Source organism: Falco punctatus (genome assembly GCF_963210335.1).
Source record: "Falco punctatus genome assembly, chromosome: 13".
NCBI classification, from domain to species: Eukaryota; Metazoa; Chordata; class Aves; order Falconiformes; family Falconidae; genus Falco; species Falco punctatus.
Window position 1 is genome coordinate 15,205,760 of NC_137593.1, and position 24,511 is coordinate 15,230,270.

The 24,511-nt window shown below is 43.1% G+C and overlaps 2 protein-coding genes across 5 annotated transcripts in view; one reads left to right on the top strand and one right to left on the bottom strand.

Annotated features, from left to right (window-relative positions):
• Window positions 1–351: 351 nt before the first annotated feature.
• Window positions 352–4,444, top strand: PIGZ (phosphatidylinositol glycan anchor biosynthesis class Z; the record flags this gene model as incomplete). Of its 2 annotated transcripts, none has more annotated exons than XM_080410119.1 (2): window positions 352–480; window positions 1,021–4,444. In XM_080410119.1, one exon carries the CDS (start codon window positions 1,081–1,083, stop codon window positions 2,560–2,562), a length of 1,482 nt encoding a protein of 493 aa, XP_080266245.1. In that variant the 3' UTR covers window positions 2,563–4,444. The 2 variants fall into 2 exon arrangements, with proteins under 2 accessions (XP_080266245.1, XP_080266244.1); XM_080410118.1 differs by having other exon boundaries at window positions 363–480; window positions 1,001–4,444.
• Window positions 4,445–7,206: 2,762 nt separating this feature from the next.
• CPB1 (carboxypeptidase B1) overlaps window positions 7,207–24,511 on the bottom strand; it is a gene marked incomplete at its 5' end in the record, with an annotated part of 83,292 nt that continues 65,987 nt past the window's right edge. For all 3 annotated transcript variants that reach the window (XM_080410122.1, XM_080410121.1, XM_080410120.1), the window contains one exon: window positions 7,207–23,815. In XM_080410122.1, the coding sequence (XP_080266248.1) occupies window positions 23,628–23,815 (188 nt within the window). In that variant the 3' untranslated portion in view covers window positions 7,207–23,627. The remainder of the gene's footprint in view (window positions 23,816–24,511) is intronic.

Consider the following 24,511-nt stretch of genomic DNA (forward strand, 5'->3'; position numbering starts at 1 on the left):
TTGGCCTGACAGCTAAAATACCTTTCTCCCTGTTGTGGGAGATGGACGTTTGCCCCCGGTTACCCGGTGGGGCGAGGCAGCTTCGGTGCAGGTTTGCGCGCTGCCTGTGCAGCACCCGCAGCGACTCGGTGCCGCAAACCCTGTCCCTGGCAAGCGGGCAGCCGGGCCGGTGATGACAGCGTGCCCCGCTCGCCGGCGGATCGCCGCTCACCGGGTAATGGGCGCGCTCGGTGCCGCTGTGCAGCGGGGCCTTGCGCATGCGCGTCGGGCTCCCGCTGCGGCGGCTGGGCCCGGGCCGGCGGGCGCGCCCCCTGGCGGGGCGGGGGTGGCGGGCGGGCGGGCGCGGCGGGGCCGGCGGCGACATGCGGGCCCGGCGGCTGTGGGCGCTGCTGGCCGCGCTGCGGGCGGGCTGGTGCCTGCTGCCGCAGGCCGGCTACCTGCACCCCGACGAGTTCTTCCAGTCACCCGAGGTGATGGCAGGTAAGGCGGCGGGCGGGGGCCCGGCCGCGACCCCCGAACGGGTAGCGGCGGGAGGGCGAGGGGCCCGGTCCCGGTCCCGGCCGGTGCGGTTCGCCTGCGGCATGGCGGGGGGGGACCCCGGGGCGCAGGGCTGCGCTGCCCGCGGCGGGTGCCGAGCGGTGCCGGGCCGCCTCCCCGCGGTGCCGCGGCTGTGCAGGCGGGTACCCCGCGGCGGGCGATCCTGCTCCGCGCGCAGCGAGTGGCGCCGGGACACAGCCGCCCTCACAGGCTGGTTTTGTTTTTTCCCACACCCCGCCCCCCCCCCCCCTCCCCCTTTTTTTTTTTATTTTTTTCCTTTGAAGCGTTGGAAAAATCAACGGTATGCTCCTAAAAATTTCAAAAGTGGACACCGGTCTCAAAAGTTTAGGGACTGCTCTGCATCGTGATGCCTCTTGGCACTATGCTGTATCCTTAACGCTGAATTACTGAATAAAATAGATTACGTATGTATGTATTTTTTTCTTTTTGTTTTCCCTTATAGGAGATATTTTAAACCTACAGGTCTATTATCCTTGGGAGTTCCTTTCCAGCTCTCCTTGCAGAACAGTTGTTTTCCCATTAATGACATCTGGAGTTACCTACTGGGTGATCAAGTCTTTGCAGCAGCTGGACATATGTTCAAGTTGCATCACCAGCTACACCCTTCTTGTATCACCTCGCTTTCTCTTTACCATCTTTTCTTTCATACTTGACTACAGTGTTTATCAATTAGCTCCTCTCTGGGAAGCAGATCCATGGAAAGCTCTGGTACTTCTTGCTGGATCGTATGTCACACTGGTATTTTATACAAGAACGTTTACCAACGCGCTTGAAGGACTTCTCTTTGCTCTTCTCATGGTATTGGTTTCCTCAAGGAAGGCTGATGGCAGCTTGGCAGAGCCAACAAGCAGCCCTCTCATAGGTGTTATAACAACTGCTGGGTTTTTCAATAGGCCAACCTTTCTGGCATTTGCTCTAATGCCCCTGCTTTACTGGGCAGGTTTAATTGTTGATTCTCAAAAGAGCATTAAAACTGTCATAAACCACTTCTTGAAGCTTGTCCTATGCGCATGTTTTACTGCCATTGTTTTCATAACAGCCGACACCTTCTATTTTACCTCCATGGGCTTAAACAACCTCTACAGCATTAAAAAGAGCAGCCTATTTGATGTAATAGGTCATTTAAATGAGAAAATGATAGTAACTCCTTTCAATTTTCTCAGCTACAATCTTAATCCCCGTAATCTTGCACTGCACGGGAGTCACCCACGGGTTACACACGTTACAGTCAACGGAATAATGCTCTTTGGGGTCTTACATATTCTGGCCATTGTTGCTGGTTTTAAAATGTTAAAGAAATATATCCATCAATTAATACGGGTCAGATCTTATTACCATGGGTCATCTGGGCTATTGGTGCATTCTGAGGGCAGTCCAACATTACTGCTGTTTTATTTTGTTCCTTTGGCATTTCTCTCCCTCTTCAGTCACCAAGAACCTCGTTTTCTCATTCCCCTCATCTTGCCATTAGTCCTGTTCAGTGCATCACAGAACAGAGCTATGAAGTGGAAACATGTCATTATTATTTTCAATATTCTTGGGGCTCTGCTGTTTGGGTGCTTACACCAGGGAGGACTGATACCATGTTTGTTTCACTTGGAGAGACTCATTCATTCTCCAGAGTCCTCAAACCATCCAGGACACTATACTCTACTCTTTGCTCACACCTACATGCCTCCTAGGTCTCTGCTTAATATCAAGAAGAGAAACACGCATATAGAAGTCATTGATATGGCTGGGTCTGAAGAAGAAACCCTCTGCCAGACACTAGAGCAGCGAGCAAACCATTTTACCTGCAATGACTGTCATGTTTTTGTTATAATCCCCGGTACAGTCAGAGCCACAATTACGAAATGTGGCGTCTCGTTCAAGAATGAGACTTTGATTTTTCCACACTTATCAATGGAAGACCCACCACAAATACCCTTACAATTCAGCGGGAATTGGAGAAGTCAGTTGGGACTATACATCCTACAGCTAGACAGAAGGCAGCAGAGCCTTTAGATTTTGGGAGAACAGGGTTTTCATTTCTCAGTTCACTTGTGTGCTGCCCAAAGGTGCTGTGAGACCTTCCTCTTCACAGACCCACCTTCAGCACAAGTAGTGGCACTGGGAGCTCCCCCTGAGTCTCTATTCCCTTTCTTCGTGCTCTTACGCTCACAAGTATAGGCAGTTCTGAACGGAACCTCCTTATAATTTGAGTTATTCAGCCCCTGTGGTGTTTCATGTGACCTTGTGTAATTTTCCTAATGAGGAAGGATAAAATTGGAGCACACCAAAACTGTGATTCAAGCTTAGCTCTTTCCATGTGAGATTTATTTTTGAAAGTTCTTATAATCTCTGACAGAGGATTTATGGATTGTGTGTTTTTTACTGATAATAGGCATTAACTCAGCAGCTGGAGAGAGGTTACAGGACTAGACAAAAGCTGGTTTGACTCAATGAGGTTTTATTTTTATGCTCTTAGAAATTCAGAGCCTCCTCTCAGTCATTAGACAAGATTGCAGTCACCATATAGGCACCAGCACTGTAATACTGTCTTGGGTGGTTCTGTCTTGAAAAATCCTCAGTGTTGATCAGACAGAGCATACAACATGCTTCAGCTTTAAGTACTTGTGCTAAATCCTACAATCCCACATTTGCCTCTTTAGCGTTACTTGCCACAGTTCCATTGCTGTAGACGTGCTACATACATATTATATACAACAGCTTCAGAATGCTGCGCTTTGATGGCATTAAACCTGTCTGTTGTTTAGCTACTGCAAATGGGGCAGTCCTTCCCTCATGCACTCCTGCTGCACATCTCACAGCTTTCATTGCTGTGTCACGGCTCTAACACGGACAGCGGTGCACAGCAGCCACCCCCAGGTGAGCTGGTTCAAGGAGCTGCGCAGACAGAAAACAGGTAATGGGAGGGATTTGATCCTTTGTACGTGTTTGACCAGCTGGATTTCTGAGCTGGCTTACTGCAGGGTTAGATTCACCCTACCAGCGCTGCTGCAGGGGAGCGTGTGAGGATCGGCGGGAGAGGCTGCATCCCCAGCGCCACCCCTCCCTTTCAGTAACCGCTCCCCATTAAACCAGCTTAGTGAGAACGACAGATCACATCTGGCTCTCTACTGGACAGCAGTCTGATTTTTAAAGCAGGCTATAAATAACTTTTGAGCTTCAGCTAAAGATGACATAAATGCTTAACAGTGTTGCAGAAATAACCATTTCTGGTTTTGCTTGCATGAACTCCTGCAACCAAAACATCCTGACATGGATGAAGAGATTAATTGGGCACATGCATTGTAGGTCAAACCTCTCTCCATGAAACTCATCTGACACTTGAATTTTCTCTGCTCACAAAGGCAGTAATGCTTTTTGCAGTTCTTCACCCACACAGCTTTACATAAGGTCTTATGAGCCAGGTTTTTAACAAAGACAAGAATAATGTAGGTTGATGCTAGGCTCTAAAAGGAAGCTAGGCAAAATCCCTGTGTGAAGGATTTGCCTGTATCTTCCAAACTATACATATGATCTAGATTTTTAAGGAACATAGCTCTTGCACTCTTGTAAAGCATTTTGTGTTGTCTCCCCCACACGTTCATCCCACACCCTTCATCCCTCATTGACAGTCTGTAAATTAAAGGTGCATGTTCTGGGGGGAGGTAGGGGGAGAAGGGGGTGCATGTAAGTTTCTACTGATGACTCATGAAGTAGTGGACATAGTTATGAAAGCATCATGGTACCAAATATATCTTCCAAGTTCATTTCCTTTTTTTTCCTCTTACATTGGGATGACAGCCACATGCCACTGCTTATACTCCATGTCCTGCTTACTGTTTTCAGCTTTCTTGAACAGTTTAAGTTTTGACAATTCTTTTCATAAAACTTACGATCTCTGGCAATCTCAGTGAGGTAGATACTGAAACTCTTCAGGGACGTGATGGAGCACCATTCCCACAGCACGATGACTTCTCTACTGCTGCACAGGTAACCTGTGACAGAGCCAGGAAGAGAACCTGGACTACGAATACTCAGACTGAAAATATACTGCTTTTGTCTCAGCAGCTAGCCCTTCATCATTTACACTGTAGATGGGCTTTTTTCCATCTGTGCACACCGAAGTCTTTGTTGGTAGGGGGTTTAACTTCACCAGCAATGCTGGAAATTGCATCTCAGGTAATTTGCAAGGTTCTTTTCATCTGGGGTGACACAAAGAATGGAAATCATCTTCCCCAGTTAACTAAGCATCTAGTCACATGGACTAAATAGTGAAACGTGCTATGAAGGAAGGTTAACTTCTATAGTGTTGTATATGTTGTTAGATACAGCAATTTATGTAAACCAGCCAGTGCATCACATATGGTGGACATCTCTCTCCATATTTATATTTAGGATGGCACTATTTGTCATTTCCCCCCCACCCCAAACCCTTCTTGCTACCATAGACTTCAGGTGTGCTTTCAGGATAGCTACTGAATCTCTTTTGCCTACCTGTAAAATGGGCGATTATCCCATCCATCACCATCATCATCAACCTTTAAAGCTCTCTTTGTATCAAAACTGTATCACATCTAGAATATTACTGTTATATAGACAGAAATTGTTAAAGGAACTCCAGTGAGAAATCTGGTTTTATTTCAAGTTTCTTATCAAACACTTAAAGCGACAATCTTGACCGTTTTCTGGATGATGTTTAATGTGAGTCTGCCTTCTGCCTGTTACCGAGTGTTGTGGAAAGTGTTGGAAAGTGTAAACCGACTTTGAAATGAAAAGCCGTCATACCGATAAGCAGAGCGTTTCACGTTTTCATGCCTGGACTGGGGAACGACCCGCACACGCCGTGGAAGGGCAGCCCACGCCGGCGACCCTTCGTCCCCTTGTGCCGTCCGGGGTAACGCCGGCTCCTCCGCGGCTGGCGCGGCTCGGCAGAGGCTGCCAGGGCCCGGTCCGTCGCCGAGGCCCTGGGGCCCGTTCACCCGCCGGCTCCGGCGCACTCGTCCTGCCGCGCCCGGCGCAGGGTCGCGGGTGCCTTCTCTCCGCCAGCGGGATCCCACGACGGCTGCGGCCCCGCAGCTGCTTCCGGCTCGGCGCGGCGGTCAGGGCGCTGCTCCGGGGCGGTCGCCTCGGCCCGGCCCCCGCCCGGGCGGCCGCGGCCAGCCCTGCGCCCGGGCGCCGTCCTTGAGTTCCCCGAGGAAGGCGTCGCGCAGACGGAGCAGGCGGGGGCCCAGGCCCCGCGCCGCCTGACGGGCGCTGAGCTGCCCGCGGGTGATGGCGGCGGCGGTGAGGCGGGCGGCGACGCGGATGGGCCGCGACTCGGAGAGCTTCTCCACCAGCCGCGGGCTGCTGAGGAGCGCGAACAGCACCCGCCGCAGCACCATCCTCTGCGAGCTCTCGCGAGAGCCGCTACCGCCCCCCTCCGCCTCTCGCGAGAGCCGAGCCCGCCTCGCTATTGGCTGCTCGCCGGGCGGCCGCAGGTCGCGTGCGCGGGGCCGCCGCGGGGCGGGAGCTCGCTGAGGCGCGGTCGCCTGGTCTCCGCCGGTACCGGGACCGGCGCTTCTGAGCGAGCGGGGTACCGCCGCTGCTGCCGGGGGCCGCGCGGTCCGCCGGGCCCGGGCCCGGGCCCAGGCCCAGGTGCGGGCCTGCCGTGGAGTAACGATGTCGTCGCGGCTCAGGGGACGCGCTACGACCGGGATCAGCTGCTGCCGCCCGTAGGGAGCCTCACCTGCGCCGCGGAGGAGCAGATCCACGAGCTCTTCGGCAAGAGTGGCGGCATCGGGAAGGCCATGGTGGTGCTGGAAAAAGCGAAGAAAACCGTCTGCAGCTTCTGCTCCGGGGAGTATCCTTCTGTAGATAGATAGTATCTATCTATGCGGGCCGGGCCTGCTGCCCTGGGCCACCGCAGCTGGGTAGGGCGAGCCGGGCCCCGCTGGAGCCGCGGCGGGCAGGAACGGGCAGGGCCGGGCAGGGCGTGGGTGAACAGGAGCGGAGGCTCTGAGTCCTGGAAAAATTATCCGAGGATAAATTTATTCGGTTGCTAAAGTGCTTGTGGGAGGCCTGGGCGAGGGAGGGTAGCGCCAGGCTAACGGTTGGACTCGATGTTCTTGAAGGTTTTTTCCAGCCTTAATGACTCTATGATTCTAATATGCGCTAATATAAGCCAGTCACTTTCAAGATAGTTGGTCTCTACAGTAAAAGCGTATTCTTAGTGCCCGGGTAAAGAGGTGTTTCTTTTCGTGAAAGTATAGCTATAAAGTTTCTGTTGGCATCTTGCATCCCTGTCATGTGTTGACGTCATTACATGCAAGTCTGCTTGAAGATCGTTCTGTTACTGGTTCCAGCGAACTCGCTGAAATGGTGAAAGCTTGCAACGTGAACAGACTATGTGTGGGGCTGTCATTCGTTCTTCAGTGCCGCAGCTTTATGGTTTTAGGGGTGATTGTGGCCAAAGAACTTGATCCAATATAAATGTGTTTTTAATATGCTTGAATTGCTGCACATTGCTGTTTCCCAAGCTGTTTTCTCAGCCCATATAGCTTCAGAAAAGCAGTTGCTTTTAAAAGTAAAAGGAGCCCAATTCAGGCCAATACTTGGTTTAGTAGCCTGTTGTTTTTAGTAGCCTGTTGTTCTTTCTTTCATGTGTTCAAAGTAGAAGCCTGGTTTATTTTCATTAACCTATTTCTAAGGTATCATGCAGGAGGAAATACTGAAAATGCAATGCATCAGTGGAACCAGAGCTGATGATAGGATCATAAGGGTGGACTGGGATGCAGGATTTAAGGGGGCTAGACATTGAAGATCAGGGGGCCAGGCAGGTTGTTGTACAGTCTAGTTTTCAAGGGACTAGTGACTTGCCAGATTACAGCTTTTTGAAGGAAGACACTCGGAACAACTTCAGAAATAGCAACTTGGGTATTATTTTTTAAGATAGCACTATACATTAGTCTTTAAGTTGTCTTGTCAGTGATGGTGTCATTATCCGTTGAGAATAAATGACTTTTTCATAGATTTCACTGAAAGTACTTTAAGAAAGTTCTTGGCTGTTTTGCGAGATAATATATAATTTATATATATATTATATATATAAAATAAATTAAAAATAAGTCTAGAAAATTTGAGGCTGTGAAGAACGTAAAAGGACAGTGCTTAGCTTGCCTAAAGTTGAGCATGTAGCAGATGCTTCTACTGCTGAAGTGTGAGGCTAGCCATCCTCGCTTCGGCTGTCTTGATTAAAGAGTCCCCCTGGGTGTTATTAGGAAGGAAGTTAGTTTATGCTGTATTCTGGGTTTCTGCATGATGCACTTTGCCTTCTGTTTTGTCAGTCAACTCCTTGTGGCCACTTACATGGGGTTAACTCAGTTTGACTATGTTCTGATGGTGTGATAGTTTTTAAGAAATTATTTTTCTCTGTCTTTACTGGACTTCCCTCTTTTTCCTCCTTTGTAAGGTCCAAGATTAATATCGGCAAGACTGTGATGCTGGAAGGTATAGCTATGGTAAAACTGTTCAATGCCAGTGAATAGTGACTCATCAGCCTTACAGGAGAATCAGATCTAGATTGTGAATGTCACTAGGCACAAAGGTCTGTTGCACACAAATTCACGTAGCTAGAAATTCACAGAAACTACTATCCATGTTCCTGTGACCACATACTGTGTTCAGTATCTCTTCCATTTAATACCAGGATTTAAAGCATTGCAGAGTACATTAGTACAGAGGACCTGGGAGCAAGGTTTTAAGGACTAGTATGCCTGAGGCTTTCGTCTCTAAATGCTGCTGTAACTCTACTAAAAGGAACAAAGGTTTAATGGTATGGTGCTTTTTTTCACTGGCAAAACTTGATTATTCTGTCACTGGGTTTTGTTTACATTGGATTCACAGGGTGAAGAGCAGCAATAAAGGAGGATTGGGGTGTGTTGCAGAGATGAAAGAAAAAGGCAAAAGGCTGTAAAGGAAGTGGAATTTCTGGGGAAATTTTCCAGTTTCTAGGGAAGACTGAAAGTTGCAGGTTTTCTGGAGTTACTGGATTAGCATCCTTCTACACTGATGTTGTTCCTCGCGCACCTACATGAATGGCTAAAATAAAACAAGTCGGAGTGATAAGCCCAGGAGTCATAAAGTGGGAGACAAGCCTAGCAGAGAGCAGAAAACAGACCCTTGCAGTGTTCTACAAAGTGTAATGTGATTGCACAACATTGCGTGATTCAGAATTGTTTTGCTTTGTGCAATACAGAGAACAGCAAGTGTAAGAATTGCAGTAGCAGTTATTTTCACAGTTGGAGTAGCAGTATTTTGCTCCTGTCTGGTAGCTCTCTACAGCCTTAATATTTGAGGAAAAAATTCTTTCCTGTATCTACAAGAGTGGCGTGAAACCAGTTGTACAGTTACCCCCCAAAATGGGATGTCTGAGGAACTGTGGGTATAATGAGAAAGTTTGTTCTCAGAATAGATTTTCTGTTTGAAAAACTTTATTTCAGACAAAGGAAAAAATAAAAATATGACTTTTGGGAGGAGCCTTACTTTCTACAGAGCATGTGGTAAGAATACTAAAAGAATTGCAGGACTCTATAGATTCCCCACCATCCCTGGATCCTATTAATACTGCTGGTTTATGTGATGGGATTTTGGTGTACTGTACACATAGGAATAAAAGTGGTTAGTGATCCCAAGATATATATGAAATTGACCTGCTGAAATTTAAAAGGGACCATGACAGTGCTTTGGATTTTATTGGGTTTTTTTTATATGGACTTGTGAATTCTTTGGAAGTGGCAGTGCATAAAGTTTTGTCCAAATACCTTGTGGTCAATGAATCCTTAAAATCTTTAAAAAACCAGGTATATAAAAGTTGGATCTTTACTCACTGAAGATAGTGTTGGAAATCTTACTGTGTTTCTTGTGTACACTTAGAGTCACAACTATTACTGTAAATTGCAAATACAGTGAAGTAGAACAACTGCAATGAGACTTAATTAGGAAGTGAGGGTTTGGATGTGGGTTTTTTTTTGGCACATACAGTTAAACTAGATTTTCAGGATCACTTGGTGCTGATCTGCAAACAAGACTTTGAACAAAGTTACCTTTTTCTTCATAGTACATTTAATTATGAGTCTACAGCCTGTAATTTCTCTAGGAAACCTCTGAAGTTTATATTTCATTGTAAGAATTTTGTATGAAGAATTATGTTACTCTTAAGCCACTTTCAAATAAAGCTGCAACATTAAAATGGTCTCTTTTGTTTTGTTTTTTAAACGGAATCGGTGAGAGAAAGGAGCTATATTCACTGTTGTCCGCATCCTTTACTGTAGAGTCTTTTAAGATGGAGAGAGTGAATAATCCTTCCCTTTGACTAGATTTTCAGTCTTGTTCAGTTCTTAACTGAATGCTGAAAGATGTTTGGTTAATGCTCTTCGTTCTGAAAACTTTTTGGATTACAGAACAAATTAAATTATTCACTGATATTGGAGTGGACAAGAAAGTCCTTGGTGTGTAACAAGTAGTTTTCAAGGTACACTGCCTTATAAAAATGAGGTTTAAAGTTAGTTTTTATTGTAAGTGATGCAAGACAGTCATTCTGAAATGAAGTGGAGGTGATAATAAGATTATCCCTCAAAACCATCACTGCCTTTTGCTGCATATGTGCAATGTGTATGGAAGGATTTTGTTTTAAAGTGAGATTTTCTATTCTGAGAGAAATTTCAATCAAAATGGGATTTAAAAGCACATGATATATCATGTGAAGTCTTAGTATCTCAAAAGTGCATATAGAGGAAATTGATTGAACATGGTTTGATTTTTGTCTTCCCTGATTGAAATCGGGCACGGCTCTGCTGAAGCTAGTGTTTAACAAAAGTAACTGAATTAAGTCTTTAAAACTTCACTGGGGGGCTTCTTTAGCTTTCTTACGTGCCAGCTTGTTGTGATTATCTTGGAAGTATAGATCTCCTGTGATTTTTTGATGTGCCAGTTCATTATGATTATATACATTTTCATAGAAGTTTAAGCTGTATATTAGCTTTTCTAAATACTTGTTCATCATAATTAAAGTACTTTTATGGAATTGGATCCATAAAGTAATACAGAAGCTGATAATATGAACGGAAGCTTAGATATGGTGGGTTGATTTACACACTTCTCTTTGGCACCAGTAGCTGCAGATAGGGTTTGTATTCATAGCATTTGGGTCTCTGTGTTACAGCATAAAATCAGTAGAGTGTAAATTGGAGCATTAAAGGCCTTCATTTTCAATGACTGACAAAATAATCCCAGTTGCCAGTGTACCCCTGCAGGGTAGTTTCAAGATGATCTTTATATTAGTCAGGTTACTACACTGTGCAGCAGCAAAATTCCTGCTCAGGTTGGTGCCAGTGCGACCACTGTTGGTGTTGAAGTAATGGTTCTTTCTACTCAGATGATTCTGAAAGACAAAATGATTAAAGTATTTGAGATAATCCAGCTTCTTTTCTTCCGTATCTTGTTGGATTAAGCTTCTTGCGAAGGTAAAAATTGGTGAAGGACTCTGCTAAAATCGACGTGGTTTGTACAAAGGATTCTATCTATAGAGTCAAAGACAATACTAGTAGAGGGAAAGCAGTCCACAGGGACTGAGCATCTAATAAATTGTCCGTTTGAGTTTCTAAAGCACAGATTGTACCATACACTACAGCATATAAATGAAGAAGAATTAGAGTGGGCGTTTCTTTTTAATCTCTGGGATTTCTGCTACTAGCCAAGTATATCTGGTACTTTCAGGTAAGTGTAGGACCTGATGTGACTACAGGTGAAGTACCAGACAATTGGTGAAGACTGCAGAGAGAAGCGTCCTGGGCTTCAAAACTTCTATCATGTTTGGGAAGTAATGGGAACTAATTAATTGTCTGCTTTCATAGGTCTCCTGCCTGTTCCCATCTAAGCTTTTGCACAAGGGGTTGGATGTACTCAGAGGTGTTCTGTAGAAATGCACCCAAGTCCTCTGCTCTTTTGGGGTAACTAGATGGTGTAAATGTTTCTTAAGGCTTGGGGGAGGAGGCCTCCCTGCCCTTGTCCGGCTAAGACCAGTGTTGAGTTTGTGACTGACGGGTGTTATCTCCATTACTGCTTCATCTCCTTCTGCCCTAGGTAGACAGAGGAAGGTTGGCTGTGTTTGTCTCCCAAGGTTTTAGTAATGGTGCAAACTGAAAACAGGCCTTGCCTCTCTCTCAAAAACGTGCTCTATCCAGGCTGGATGAGAAGCCATAGTAAAGGAAAGGGTCAATTTCTTTTTCAGGGTCATCTACTCATTTTTTAAGAATTAATTTAGGATTTGTATGCTGAGGTAAAAGGCTTCAAGCATAAAGTTCCTTTGAGGTTCATTTTCAGACCTTAAACTGATTGAACTATTTAAAGACTTCTTTCTTCCACCCCCAGACACAGCCATCAGCACTGCACAAGGAGACACCATAGAAGTTTAAGTTAAGCAAATTGGTCATCGTATTGCCTGTTCCAGAGACTTGTACAACCCGGAAGAGGTGTGTACACACAAATTTAGGACTGTGAGCTTCAAGCATCTGAAGTTCCCAGTATAGCCTTAACTATAGTCACGATCAATTCTAGAAAAGAGAATCTGAGAGAAAAATAGATCAGAAAAATCTTTCATTATCACCTACATTTACTCTAAACTTGGCCCAGTGAGGTCTTCTGCAAGCCCTACTTTCTTAGTGCTTCACAATTAAATTTTATTTTCTATAGTACATTCTGGATCAGGATTGAGCTCAGTCTTCTATGTTCCATTCTAATTTCTGAGCAAATGATCTACGTCTGGAGAACCCATAAAAATAGAATATTTGCACGTTAAGACCACGTAACTTCACCCAGTGTCTGTACCACAAAGGTAGGAAGCGTGTATATCCCTATCAGTTGAAGACAGTTAATGTGAAGAAGATTTGCTGACCTTCAGCAGCTGTTTTCTGAGAGCAGAAGAAATCAGTTCTTGTGTCAGGGTTCCACAGTTCCGCTCTGCTTCCCAACCTGCTTTCAAAGAACTTTACTTCAGTGGGGTAATACTTCTCCAAGATTGTTTTAGCTTCTGCCTGAAGGTGATTTGAATGTCTGTTAGGGCTCCCTACAGAAGAAGAAGGAAACAAAGAGGTAAATAGGTAGCCAAACGCCTTTTTGCAAAACATACTAATTAGTATGTTTAGGTCTGACACAAGTAATCTTTCCCTTCAGCAGAGCCGTGAAATCTTGAGTTTCTGAGGAGCAGCACAAGTAAAACGCCAGAGGACTCCCTCTAGTGACTACAGAATTGTGCGATTTTTGTATTCTGACGGCGAAGGTGGTTGCTGAAGCTGTTTTGTGCAGCACGCTCTATGTTGTACTGTCTCAAGATTTTGCTTTGGTTTGTGTTGTAAAAAAAGAAAAAAACCCTAATTTTCATCTGTGGAACATTTTTCAGAGTGGAGGCAACTAGAGATCAGGATTTTTGGGTTTGTAGCCTGTCACTGTTTCTCTTTTTAGCAGCTGCTTAGATGTCTTTTGTACTGGATATTGTTATACACAATATGCTGTGGCTGTGGTGACTTCTTTCCCTGCCCCCAGAAACCTCTTCAGATTTTGCTAAAAGCTAACCTGTGATATTGAAGGAGGGCTTGAATCTTAGGTGCCCAATCCATGCTTTACAACGTCCCCTTAATTATATTTTGTGTAACCGTGCCAGTAAATCTTGAGCCAAAAATCTGTTTTTCAATCTCTAGCAGGTTATGAAACCAAGTTCTGTATTACGCATGAAATAAATGCATGCAGCTTGCCGAGGCAGTAGGCAGGGTCTTAAATGTCTGATTTGTTTCTGTGGAGTTACAGTAGTCCTTCAGGCACTTGGCAGACTTCAGTGTCTGTTGCTTCAGAGTATCTCTGTGGGAAAGTGCCCTTTTTTTAATGTTACAGATTTTTGATTTGAGGTGTAAGGGGGCTTATGCTGTATGTGACAAGCCTGTGGTGGATAAGGAGTTGAGCCTCTTGGTCTCCTCAATCCCAGCTCTGGCAAGACTGCCTTTCCTGTCTGTGCCAATGTATTTCGTGACACAGTAATGTGTAAGGAAGACACAAGTACACTTCTCACACATGGTTTGGAGAGATGAGTAGTACCTGTGGGATATAGATCAGATGTTTTAAACCATGTTTACAAAATAATCATATCTTAAGAACAAAGTAGGGATCTAGTGGAAAGAATCCTCTCCATGTGGGGCTGATGTTAGTTACTTCATTTTAATACCTTCCAAAAGCAGATGCAGGCATCTTTGCTTAAGTCTTCCAGCTGTCTGACAGTATTGCTGTACCATTTTACAGCTCAGGAACAGCTGAGTGAAGACTGTTTAAAATTTTCATTTCCTTCCCAGGAGCACCTTTGCCTGGATTTACAGAGGGTGCTTCTCAATGGGAACAGGACTGCATGGAATGGCTTTTCACATTAATCCCTCTGAAGGATGGAGGCTCTTGGTTGTTCTTTGCACCTTTGTGCTGTGGCTAAATTGGGCCGAAGCAGCAATCTAAGAGTATGTGACCTAAATGAAATGTAGATTTTATTATTTCCCTACACACACATTTGAAGGCAAAATACCAGTTATTACTGGTGTAGGATTTTATTGATTTGAAGGTGCTACAGTAGACATTCGCTTTTGAAAACCTCCTCTTGACTGTTTCATAAGAGCTGCAGTTCTGGTTGAATATTCTTCCCTGAAGCCTTCTCTGTGTTTTCCAGTGGTTGTTTCTGACTACGTAAAACCTGCATGTATGTTATTCTGTTATCTTTCAGCAAAGTCTAGACAAAGCCAGTTGCTTCTGCCCTGACAGGAAAATCTACCACTGTTCCAGCAGCTGTATGAGGGGCTGAGTCAGGACTGCAGATGCTAAGTTGCATAGAAACTGATGTACCTTCCATCAAAAAACAGCGTGAATTAAGCATTACTCAGTTAATGCCTGGGAATACATCTTTCTTGAGTGCCTTGAGGATGAGTAAGTTTCTGAAAGTAAGACTATATGTTAAATAATTTTGTTGGCTTTAATTTTACTGATTAGAGCCACCTCTGCTTTTCTTTTCAAGGTGAGCCATTTATTGATTCCTCTGGGACTGATATTTTTCAACTAAGACGGTATTGAACTACAATTTGTGTTATTTCAAGTATAATTAAAAGACATCTTTTCACAGAATACAATTTGAAAACAAATGGAAAATAAAATTTGCTATTTTGGTATTTCTCTGGTTACATGCAACATAAATATCAGTATAAATTAGCCTAACTGAGTCAGATTGTAATTAAGTTTCTGGACAATGAAGCTTTTCCCTTCCATACTAACCTCTCCCTGCAAGCCATGATTTGAAAAGGAGATTCTGATTTTTTTTAGTTATAATAGGTAAGAATATATTAAGTATTAATAATACATATTGGGTTTAGATCTGTAGCTCACATGCAGTTTGAATTGCTTCAAACTGAACTTGTTTCAATTTTTTGACTCTATTAATGGTCTTATTGTTTTATACTTCCTGTCTTAAAATATTTTTTGTGGGAAATTTTTCTAACTTAAAGTGTTGCTAGTCTGTTCAGCTTAATTATAAGTTGGTGCTTTTTTTGTTGTGTGTGTTTGGTTTTCTGTAATATGGCTGTTTTGCAACATCTTAAATTGCTTTTTGTGAAAACAAACCCCCTGTCAGCTTGTCACACTGCCACAAGATGTCATGAGAAGCCGTGTCTCGCTTCAAGATGAGTGTGTTCTGCAAGTCCTCGCAGTCAGCTGAGTCGAGTAGTTGTTCTGGAATGATGTGTTCTGGAAGCATCTCATCTCACCATACAGCTAATGCAGTGTGTCAGTTTCTTGAAGAAACTTTCGTATTGGGATTCCGCTTGAAAGTGACTAGTGACTGATTAAACCACCTCCTATGGTACCCTGAAGCAGCGGAGGTAGGAGCCTTCAGGCTGCTGGGATGCAGCAAGCCTCCTAATACTAACTACTGTAGAACTGAAAGGTTCTGTATGTTGTAACCACGACTGTGCATGCTGGCAAAGGACTGGTTTGTGGTTTGGTTTTTGTAAGATTTTTTTTTTTTTCCCCTGTCTGGATTTACTCCAGTAAGAGGAGAAATGTGTTTCCAGGAACTGGAAAGGACTTTTTCCCATAAAGTCCAGGAATTCCCCAAAGTCTCTGCACTTTTGCTTCTGATTTTAAGTTCCCAGCTGAATTTCCTCTTTTGAAATATGCATATTAGCCTGAAAAAGCCTTCAGGCAGCAACTTTGTAATGTTCCATCCTGCACAACTGTAAGGAGAAGGTGTTTGGTTTTGTCTAAGCTTGCCAGAGGGAAGCTCAGCAGACGGTTTGTGAGTTGCTCAGGTCTCACACATGCCCCCCTTGGCTCATGGTGGACTTTTTGGTGAATCGTTTTATGGAGTGCAGTCCTCTCAGGAACTTCATTTTTTCTCCTGTTGAGTTCAGTGAGAACTGTGTGCATAGTGCTAGAGTACCGAATGTGCTTTAATGAGCTTTATTTAACTTATTTCTCCATAAACTAAACATGTAACATGCTAACATGCCAACATGCCAGGAGAATTCTTGAAAGGTCATGTGGGAGCAATATTGACTCCTCAGTTGTATATTAAAGTGAGTCAGGGAAGCGGAGCAAAACAGTGTCACAGAAAGTATCCATTTCGGGTTTTTTGGTAGGAGATACTCAAAATCCCTCAGGGCAGGTGTCCAAAATCAGTTGCAGGACAGTGTTTTTCTCAGAATGCAAGGCCATGAAGGCCAACAAATATTACTTAGTCTACAGTTTGACAAAGAAAGACCTTGCTTCAGAAAAACGCAGAAAGCTGGCAAGATATGAAAAGTGAGGGAAGAATCCAGCTGATTTGTGCTAATCCAGCTGATTTGTGCTAATCCAGCTGATTTGTGCTAATCCAGTAATTTGGATTCTAGACACAAAAATGGTCACCAAGGCAAAGTTAATAAAACGTTAAAAGAGGCCTGGTAGCCTGAATAAATACATGATGTCTATCAGCAGTCCCTGGATACGGTGTTGATATGGTGTTGATTCTGTGTTTGATCATGTATTTTCCCCTAAAGATATTTAATTGAACTAAAACTGGCATGACACTGAGCGTGTTACGATTGATCCATTCCCTATTAGAAAACAAAATGACTTTGTACATGAGCGAGTGGTGCTGTTTCTCGTGATCTGCGAATTGTCTTCCCGGCTGAGCCGATTGCTTCACAGGCTGGAGTGCTCCGTGAGCCGAGCACGCCTCGGCAGGCACCGCACATTTGTTGTCAATATGGAGATGAATAGAACTGAGAACTAAATAATTTTAATCGCTTTCTAGGAAAGAATGAGCCAGGGCTCCAACTTCAGACAAAGCCGAAGGTAATTAACTATTCCCAGACTCAGCTGTCCTGAGAGGGGAGAGAACATACCCTACAAAGCTGTATGCTTGCAGTACCAAAAGTCTATGGTACAATCTGAGGATTGTGATGGACTCTCAGACTGCAGAGTGTGATGGGCGGCACTGGAGAGCGCGCATTTTCACTGGATATTTGCAGAAGGACGTGTCTGTCCCACCCGTCGAAGGACAATCTCTTTATCTGCTAAAGGCTTCAGAGCGTACAGACAGCTGTGACCGCCTTCCGCATAGAGGGTCAGGGTGCTTTCCCTGCATGTGTGGCACTGTAACAAAGCTCATCGTTTTCCTTTTTTTTAATGGTTATGGCAGACGCCTGCACTGTTCAGGAGGAGCATCATTACAGCTGTTAAGTCTGGGAGAATTTAATCTGTTCTGTGGGTATACAGATGGAACTACATGGGGTTTAGTCTGGGTTGAAGTTAATGTGAGGATTCTGGCATCTTTATTTCAGTTTTTGGTATTTCAGCTTTTAATAAATTTGAAGTTAATATTTTAGTGCACATAAAATGCAGAATAGCTTCTCAGTAATTGTTTTTTCACTGTTAGTCAGAAGTTTATACTGGGCTATGCAATTTCACAATGAAGTTCTCCTCTGTTAGGTGCTATCATTACAATCCCAAGAAATTAACTTCTTCGTGATTTCCAAAATACACAGGTACCTGAACAAAGTCCAGTGTAAGTATAGTGTAATAGGGCTTTTTTAAAAAGCAAGTTTTAATTAGTGTTTTTTAATAATTCTGACCTGTAATGGATTATCTCATTTAGAAAGCATTCAATTCAAATTCAATTTGTGTTGAGGACCTTTTAAAATAATACATTATTTCTACACATTTTTTATTGCTGAATATGCTGTTGCCACAACTGATGTCAGTGAAACTTACAGCAGAGATATGGGAGACCGAAACTGCAAAGGAATAGTGGTGACAAAAGGTAGAAATAAAGTATCGTTTTCTATTCAGCCTTCCTTTTAAATGGAGGAAAGGTATTCCACATTTATAAGGATTATATTGTTGCTTTTCAGACGTGATTCAAAGATACATATTGAGAGAAGGAAAGTATAAAACATAGTTGTGTCATTAGGAATTCTAGTTCCATTCAAATAGGAAATGTTCTATTTATGATCCTTAGAGAGAGCCTTCAGGTCATGAACAGCATTTCCATTTGTGGAGAAAAATGTAAGAATAGTTTTCTGAAGGTCTGTATAAAAGGAACATTCTTTTTTGAACCCTTTATTCATTCGATTTTGGGGCACATTTAAAAAATCATTGAAGAATTAATAGAAGCTCTGTGAAAAATAACATTAAAAACCTTCAGTGAAATTCCAATGTTTTTTTGCAGTATTCACAGTTTCATTTTTAAGTGAAATAAATTGATTTCAATAGGTCTGAACTCATTAGTTACATATACCACAAGAAGGACCTGCTTTTCCTTTCATTCACTCCAGGGTGGATGAAGAGTGAATTCACAGACCTTGGCGGCATTACTGTGCATAGACCTGGGAAGGGAATGGGTGAGCAGAGTATCTGCTGTCATGTGCAAGGGATATTTTTTTAAGAGACAAGGATCTCACTTTTTGGATTTGAATGTACTCTAAACCTGGATATTAGAATATTTCTAAGTGTTTTGAACACTTGAACTTCTAAAACATTACATGTGCGAGGTTATTATCTTTATGCATGCTCATCCTATGGACAGGGGCATGAAAATATCAATGAAAAGTAGGCTTTTTGCATCTACTACTGTATTTACAGTTTCATAATCTGAGGATGTTGCACCTTTGCACTGGTGGAAAAGGGACCAGACTGATGAGTGATGATGATGATGCAACAAACATGTCAACATGATGTCAATGCTGCATCACAGCATATTTGTCTTTTGAAGTCTTTGAAATTTACTAGCATATCTTGATTTTTGTAGCAGGTTGATTAGATTGTGGACTAACTCTGGTAGGAACAGAGATGCTCTGACCTGTATCACTTCTGGATGTGAACTGGTTGATCATTGTGACACTGAACTGTACTTTGTGGCCTCATTCACTCATGTCAGCAGCAGCACAGGGATCTGCAGGGATGACACCTGGTTACTCCTCAGCTGTTTTCCATTTTTCATCATTAAAGTCTTTATGCTGGTGCTCATGGCCTAATGTATCAGTGTATTAAAAAGAAACGTGGATATTTGATTTTTCCCCATGAAGCTAGGGGAATTAGGAGTTTATTTAAAGCAATGCAATTCATACTTTTTTTAAGAATTGCAGGGTTAAGCATCTTAGGTCTTCTGTTAAACATAGAAAGAAAACACTTAATTGTTTGCCAAAAAATGCTTTGTTCTAAAAAGATTCGAAGAAAAATTTTTAGGTGTTTTGCAATATTTCCCTATTTCCTGGCTAAGCTGCATATATTAATTTATTAATAGCAAATTCCCTGTTTTCTGTGGTTGCAAAATTTACTGTGAGTAGCCTAGCATCCTTCCTGTAAAGGACAGGGATGCAGTCCCATTCTCAAAAGTGGTGTTCGGCTGTTTCCTCTCCTCTTGTGGTAAAAAACTACGCAGCTGTAATGCAGCTGTTGCGAGTGCAATGGGGAGCACAGAGACAACCTGCTTCAATGCACAGCCCACATCTGTCCTTGGAAAAATTCAAAGTGACAGGAAGCATGCTGAGGCCATATGTCAGCAAAGCCGAGTTCGGAACAGGCTGCGTTGTAAGCAGAGGTTTAATTTCTAGCACAGTTTTTGAGGCAGTTGAGTCCACAACATTAAGAACAAGTTTCCTTCTCTGAATTACCACTATGTGTCAGCAGTTGGTTGAAAACTTTGAGCAGAATCTTCCCCAGAAGTGCATGTTTAACTCTCTCACAGCTGTCAGGACTTACGGTACCTCATTCATTTTTGTGTACAAGTTACCTGCCTTGTATGTTAAAGAATCCGGAATGTCTAAGTGCTGCCTTTGCTGGGCCTTTGGAGCTGTGAGATGCACTGAAGGGACATTCCTCTGTGAGGGGTCTGGTATCTCCAGTATCACTCCTGGGAGACCTGGCACGTGGACAGTACATTGTCTTTAAAACACTTCATCAGTTCTTGATCCCTTTTGAGTTTTGGAGCACTGAAATGAATTGATTGTTTGAATGTATTGAGTGAAACAATAGCTTAATATGAGAAAGATGGCAGCTTTTTGATGTGATTCTTAACCAAGAAAACAGAATTCTCATTTTCCATTTATTTAATTAAAGGAGCAGTATAAATCAAATAGGAAAAGCTGAAATTGTTCATCTCAGTCCTTGGCTGACCTGCATTAGGCAGACATTAATTTCACAGGATCACAGAACAGTTGAGGTTGGATGGGACCACTCATGACCGTCCAGTTCAACCCCCTACTCAAAGCAGGATCACCTAAAGCAGGTTTCCCAGGGCTGTGTTCAGTCAAGTTTTAAAAGTCTCCAAGGCTGGACGCTCCACACAAAATCTGTGGGCAAGCTGTTCCAGTGTGTTTGGGCAGCGGCACCGTAAGAAAGTCTTTTCTTGTGCTCACATGGAGTTTCATGTGCTTTAATTTGTGCTAATTACCTCTTGTCCCATTGCTGAGCACTGCTGAGAGGAGCCTGGCTCTGTCGTCTTTGCACCCTTTACACCATCAGGTATTTATACTCATAGATGAGTTCCCCCGAGCCTTCACTTCTCCAGCCTGAACAGTCCCAGCTCTCTCAGCCTCTCCTTGTACGACAGATGCTCCAGTCCCTCAGTCATCTTTATGGTCCTTCATTGAACTTGCTCCAGCGTGTCCCTGTCTCCCTGTATGTACTGGGAAGCCCAGCACTGGACCCAGCCCTCCAGATTTGGCCTCGCCAGGGCTGAGTGGAGGGGAGGATCACCTCCCTTGTCCGATTGGCACCGCTCTGCCTAACACACCCCAGGACACCGCCGACCTTCCTTACTGTCAGCGCACGTTTACTGGTATTTCTTTGATAGAGTCTTCCATTCTTCACAAAATTCCCAGGTATGTCCAGGCTGCAGAGTTACTCCCCTGTTGTTTTCATGGCTTATTTTTTTTTTCATAAACATGATTATGATTAAAAATATTCTTATATGCTACAAAACTGCAGTGTAGGCTTATAGTTTTCTCAGTAAAGACTCAGCTTAAACTGTGCAATTAAAGAAAAATCGAAACCACAGATCAATTGTGAGGTGGATTCTATTTATATTTTAACATTGGTAGAATATTTACTGTTCCTTTACAGATTTATTTGGTTTCAGAAATGAAGAAAAGATTCAGTTTGGAGAACACTGGGGATTTTTAGAATTGTTGGAAAAGCCCACCCTTCACAAATGTCACAATGTACCTCCATCATCTGTATAATATGTTTTTATTTTTTGTGTCTGTCCTGGTTCTCTGTAAGAACTTTTTCGTAACTGAGGAGCTGGTTCCAAATAACTACACTGGCATCTTTGAAAATATGTTATCAATCAGCGTTGCGTGGAGGTTTTCTATGTTTTTTGAAAGCAATGCTCAAGTCTGAAGCATTGTGAGTTGTTGCTGACCCTTTGCTTCCTCTCCATGTTTTCTTTCAGTGTCTCAGCCCCAACAGCTTACCTCCTAGCAGAATGTCCTTTCCTGCTTAAATTTCACCTATATATTCTTTGTTTGATGTTCCAAGCTGCATGGATGACATATCATGGTTAATTGCTCTTCTTCTCTGCATGTATGTAGTTTGATCAGAGGTGCTAGTGAGACGGCACGGAAAAGCTGCGTGTCACTGCTTTGCTGTGCCTTGACTTTGTGAACGTCAGTGCTACCAAATGACAGCATGTGCCATATTCTGCCTTGGAGTCACAGTTTTGAGTTAACTGGGGTGGCCCTAACACTGCTGAGCTGCTGGGCGCCGTGACCTCCCCCTCAGCTGCACTTGTAACTGTGTGTTTGGTTGCCTGCAGTCCTACAGAGAGCCTTCCTAGTAATGAGTGGTGCTGAGTATCAACGATTCACCTTGCAGTCGGTGGTAAGGCCTCCGATATCTCCCTAAATAATACAGTTATAATTAGGATAGTCCCTGGGTGGTTGTTAATGCTTAGTTAAAATTAGCCAAAAATATTTTATATTCTGAGTAATTTATTTCCCTGCCCTTTGTGACATGTTTGGCTCTGGCCAGTATGTTCTGTTTGCATCCTGTGCTATTTTTAGTAATGCCGTCTACCCTTCCCCCAACTTCTGTTGCAAAACAGAATGACACGTCTTTTCACTGGTACGTGCTATTTTCACACAGGGGTTCAGTTTCACCAGTGATCAAAAACAGATGGATCAGTCGTGTGTGAGGACTAGTTCAATCTGAGCACTGCCGAGCTAATTGGAGTGGGCTAGTGGATGTGTTCCTTTCTTTTTCTTATACATGTAAATGAAAGTGTCATTTTAAATATAAGCTTGCTATTATGTTTAAAGCTTGTCTTTCTGTTTCCTTCCACAGAGAAGAGGCAAAAAAGGAGAACATGTAGTTTCTGACAGGTCTGAATTTGGTGATTTTCTTGGAAGAACCATTTTCTCTGTAAGATGCGTTTCATGGGCTGTTTTGAGTCAGCTAGAGACCTGCCAGAAACAGTGCTGATTCCAGGAGCATCAACAGGCAGCGGAAATCTCTGTTCAGAGCTTCCAGAAATGGCAGGGAGATCAGCCAGGTTCTGTGTTGACATAAGGTTTTTCCCCATCTTTCTGCAGACCGTGTCCCGTATTAGCCAAGCTCTAAACAGCATTAATAAATGCCAAACACATTTTCTGCAGCTGCGTGAGAAAGCTGCCCAGAGTGGCTATTTATCACTCTCACTCACTCTGACCCAATCAGACCCACATTACCTGTACAGAAAATCGATTGGAGGGGGATAATTCTTTACAGCTTCTCATGAAAGAAACAGTTAATCATTTATAACCAGACTTGGTCTTTATGGCTGTTTATGATTCTTCTGTTCATGACAGTAGGAACATGTGGGGCCCCAGGAAGCACCAGGGCGCTGAGAATATTTTGAGAGATGCTACTGTAGTGAGAACCTTAAATGCAGGGTAGTTTATAGCATGATTTGTATCAAGTCTCGGTCTTTAAAACTAATAGTAATTATAAGCTTCAGTGCCGATTTCAGATCGGACTAGCAGTGACCTCAGATCCAAACCAGTTTTCAGTGATGGTGCACATCCAGGGTGGGTTTTGAGAAAATTCACAAGAGCATATCACAGCTAACATAATTTAAAAAGTATATGATGCGACCCTTCCTTACTACTGAGGCCATAAGGCAATAAATGGTTGGATGTGAATCACCTAGCTGGTTTGGTTTTTTTTTGTTTTGTTTTCCTTAATACAGCGTTCAGACTGTATAAGTTCTAATGCTTTGCCTGTCTGCTATGTGTACAGATAAGTTTAATTATTAAGGCAACCTTTACCTTAAGTTGATTAAGCTTCTTGTGATTTTTTTTTTTCCCTAGACCTTCCCTGACCCTATCAGTTGCCTTTAATAAAAGATGTAATTCCTCTTGACAAACTTGTAGTTCTGTTGATCTATGATGGACTAAGGGTATGACTGAGAACATTAAGTAAAGAGAAATAAAACCTATGGTTAGGGAAGAATAAAAAGGAAGGCATCTTTGAATAAAGCCTTCTTTAATAGTTTTTAGAACTCCATTCTAATACAAGTGCTCAAGGACATAATTGGCAATGTATTTAACAGCAAGTACAGTCTCTTCACAGGTTGGCTTTATCTGAGATTCAGGGAGAACAAAACCATATCTACCAGTGTCTCGGAGCTCAAAAGTGAAAGAGTACTTGATGCCTTGATCGTAAGCCCAGTCATCAGAGCCCCCTGCAGCAGGATCTGTTGATAAAGAAATAAAATAAAGCTTAAGTGGAAAAGTGTGGCTATGCATTGAAATGCGATATACTTTGGAGTCAAGTCACGTAGCCAGAAATGCAGAAAAGACAGATAAAAAGGAAGATTCAGTGAATCAATTGTTTTTTCCTGCTTATGGAAAAGCTTCTGTGATTTTAGGCCATTTGTGAGCTTCGTTCCAGCTGATGTGTGCAAACTAATGTAAACAAGCTAAACTGCTCCCTCCTTGTCAATATTGTGGGGAGCCCATGGGAGGAATGTCCAGGAACAGAGAATGGCATGCTTGCATGGGTTTGTTTAGAAAGATTTGGTATCAGAAGCAAATACCCTCTCTCTGGGTAGCTTTCTGAGATTCATACAGATATGAAAGAACTGCAGATCTGGGATATTAGCTCCATCTTTCTTCTGGACAAATGGTATCCTCCCTTTCCAGTACTTTGGTACAATGTAGAAAGTCTCTTTTGCTATGGAAGGAAGGAGTCTCCAGAATTGCTAAGCGCCACCAAAATATTTTTAAAGGAATAATCACCATAATACTCTAAAAAATGGGAGAAACTGTTTCTTAAAGGTTTTTTAAATTATTTAAGGGAAGAGAAACAGGGAAAAGAGTAGTTTACATATTTAAGTAAATTAGGAGATCTTAAATACAGGAGATACTGAAGCTTTGGAAATCTAGATTTG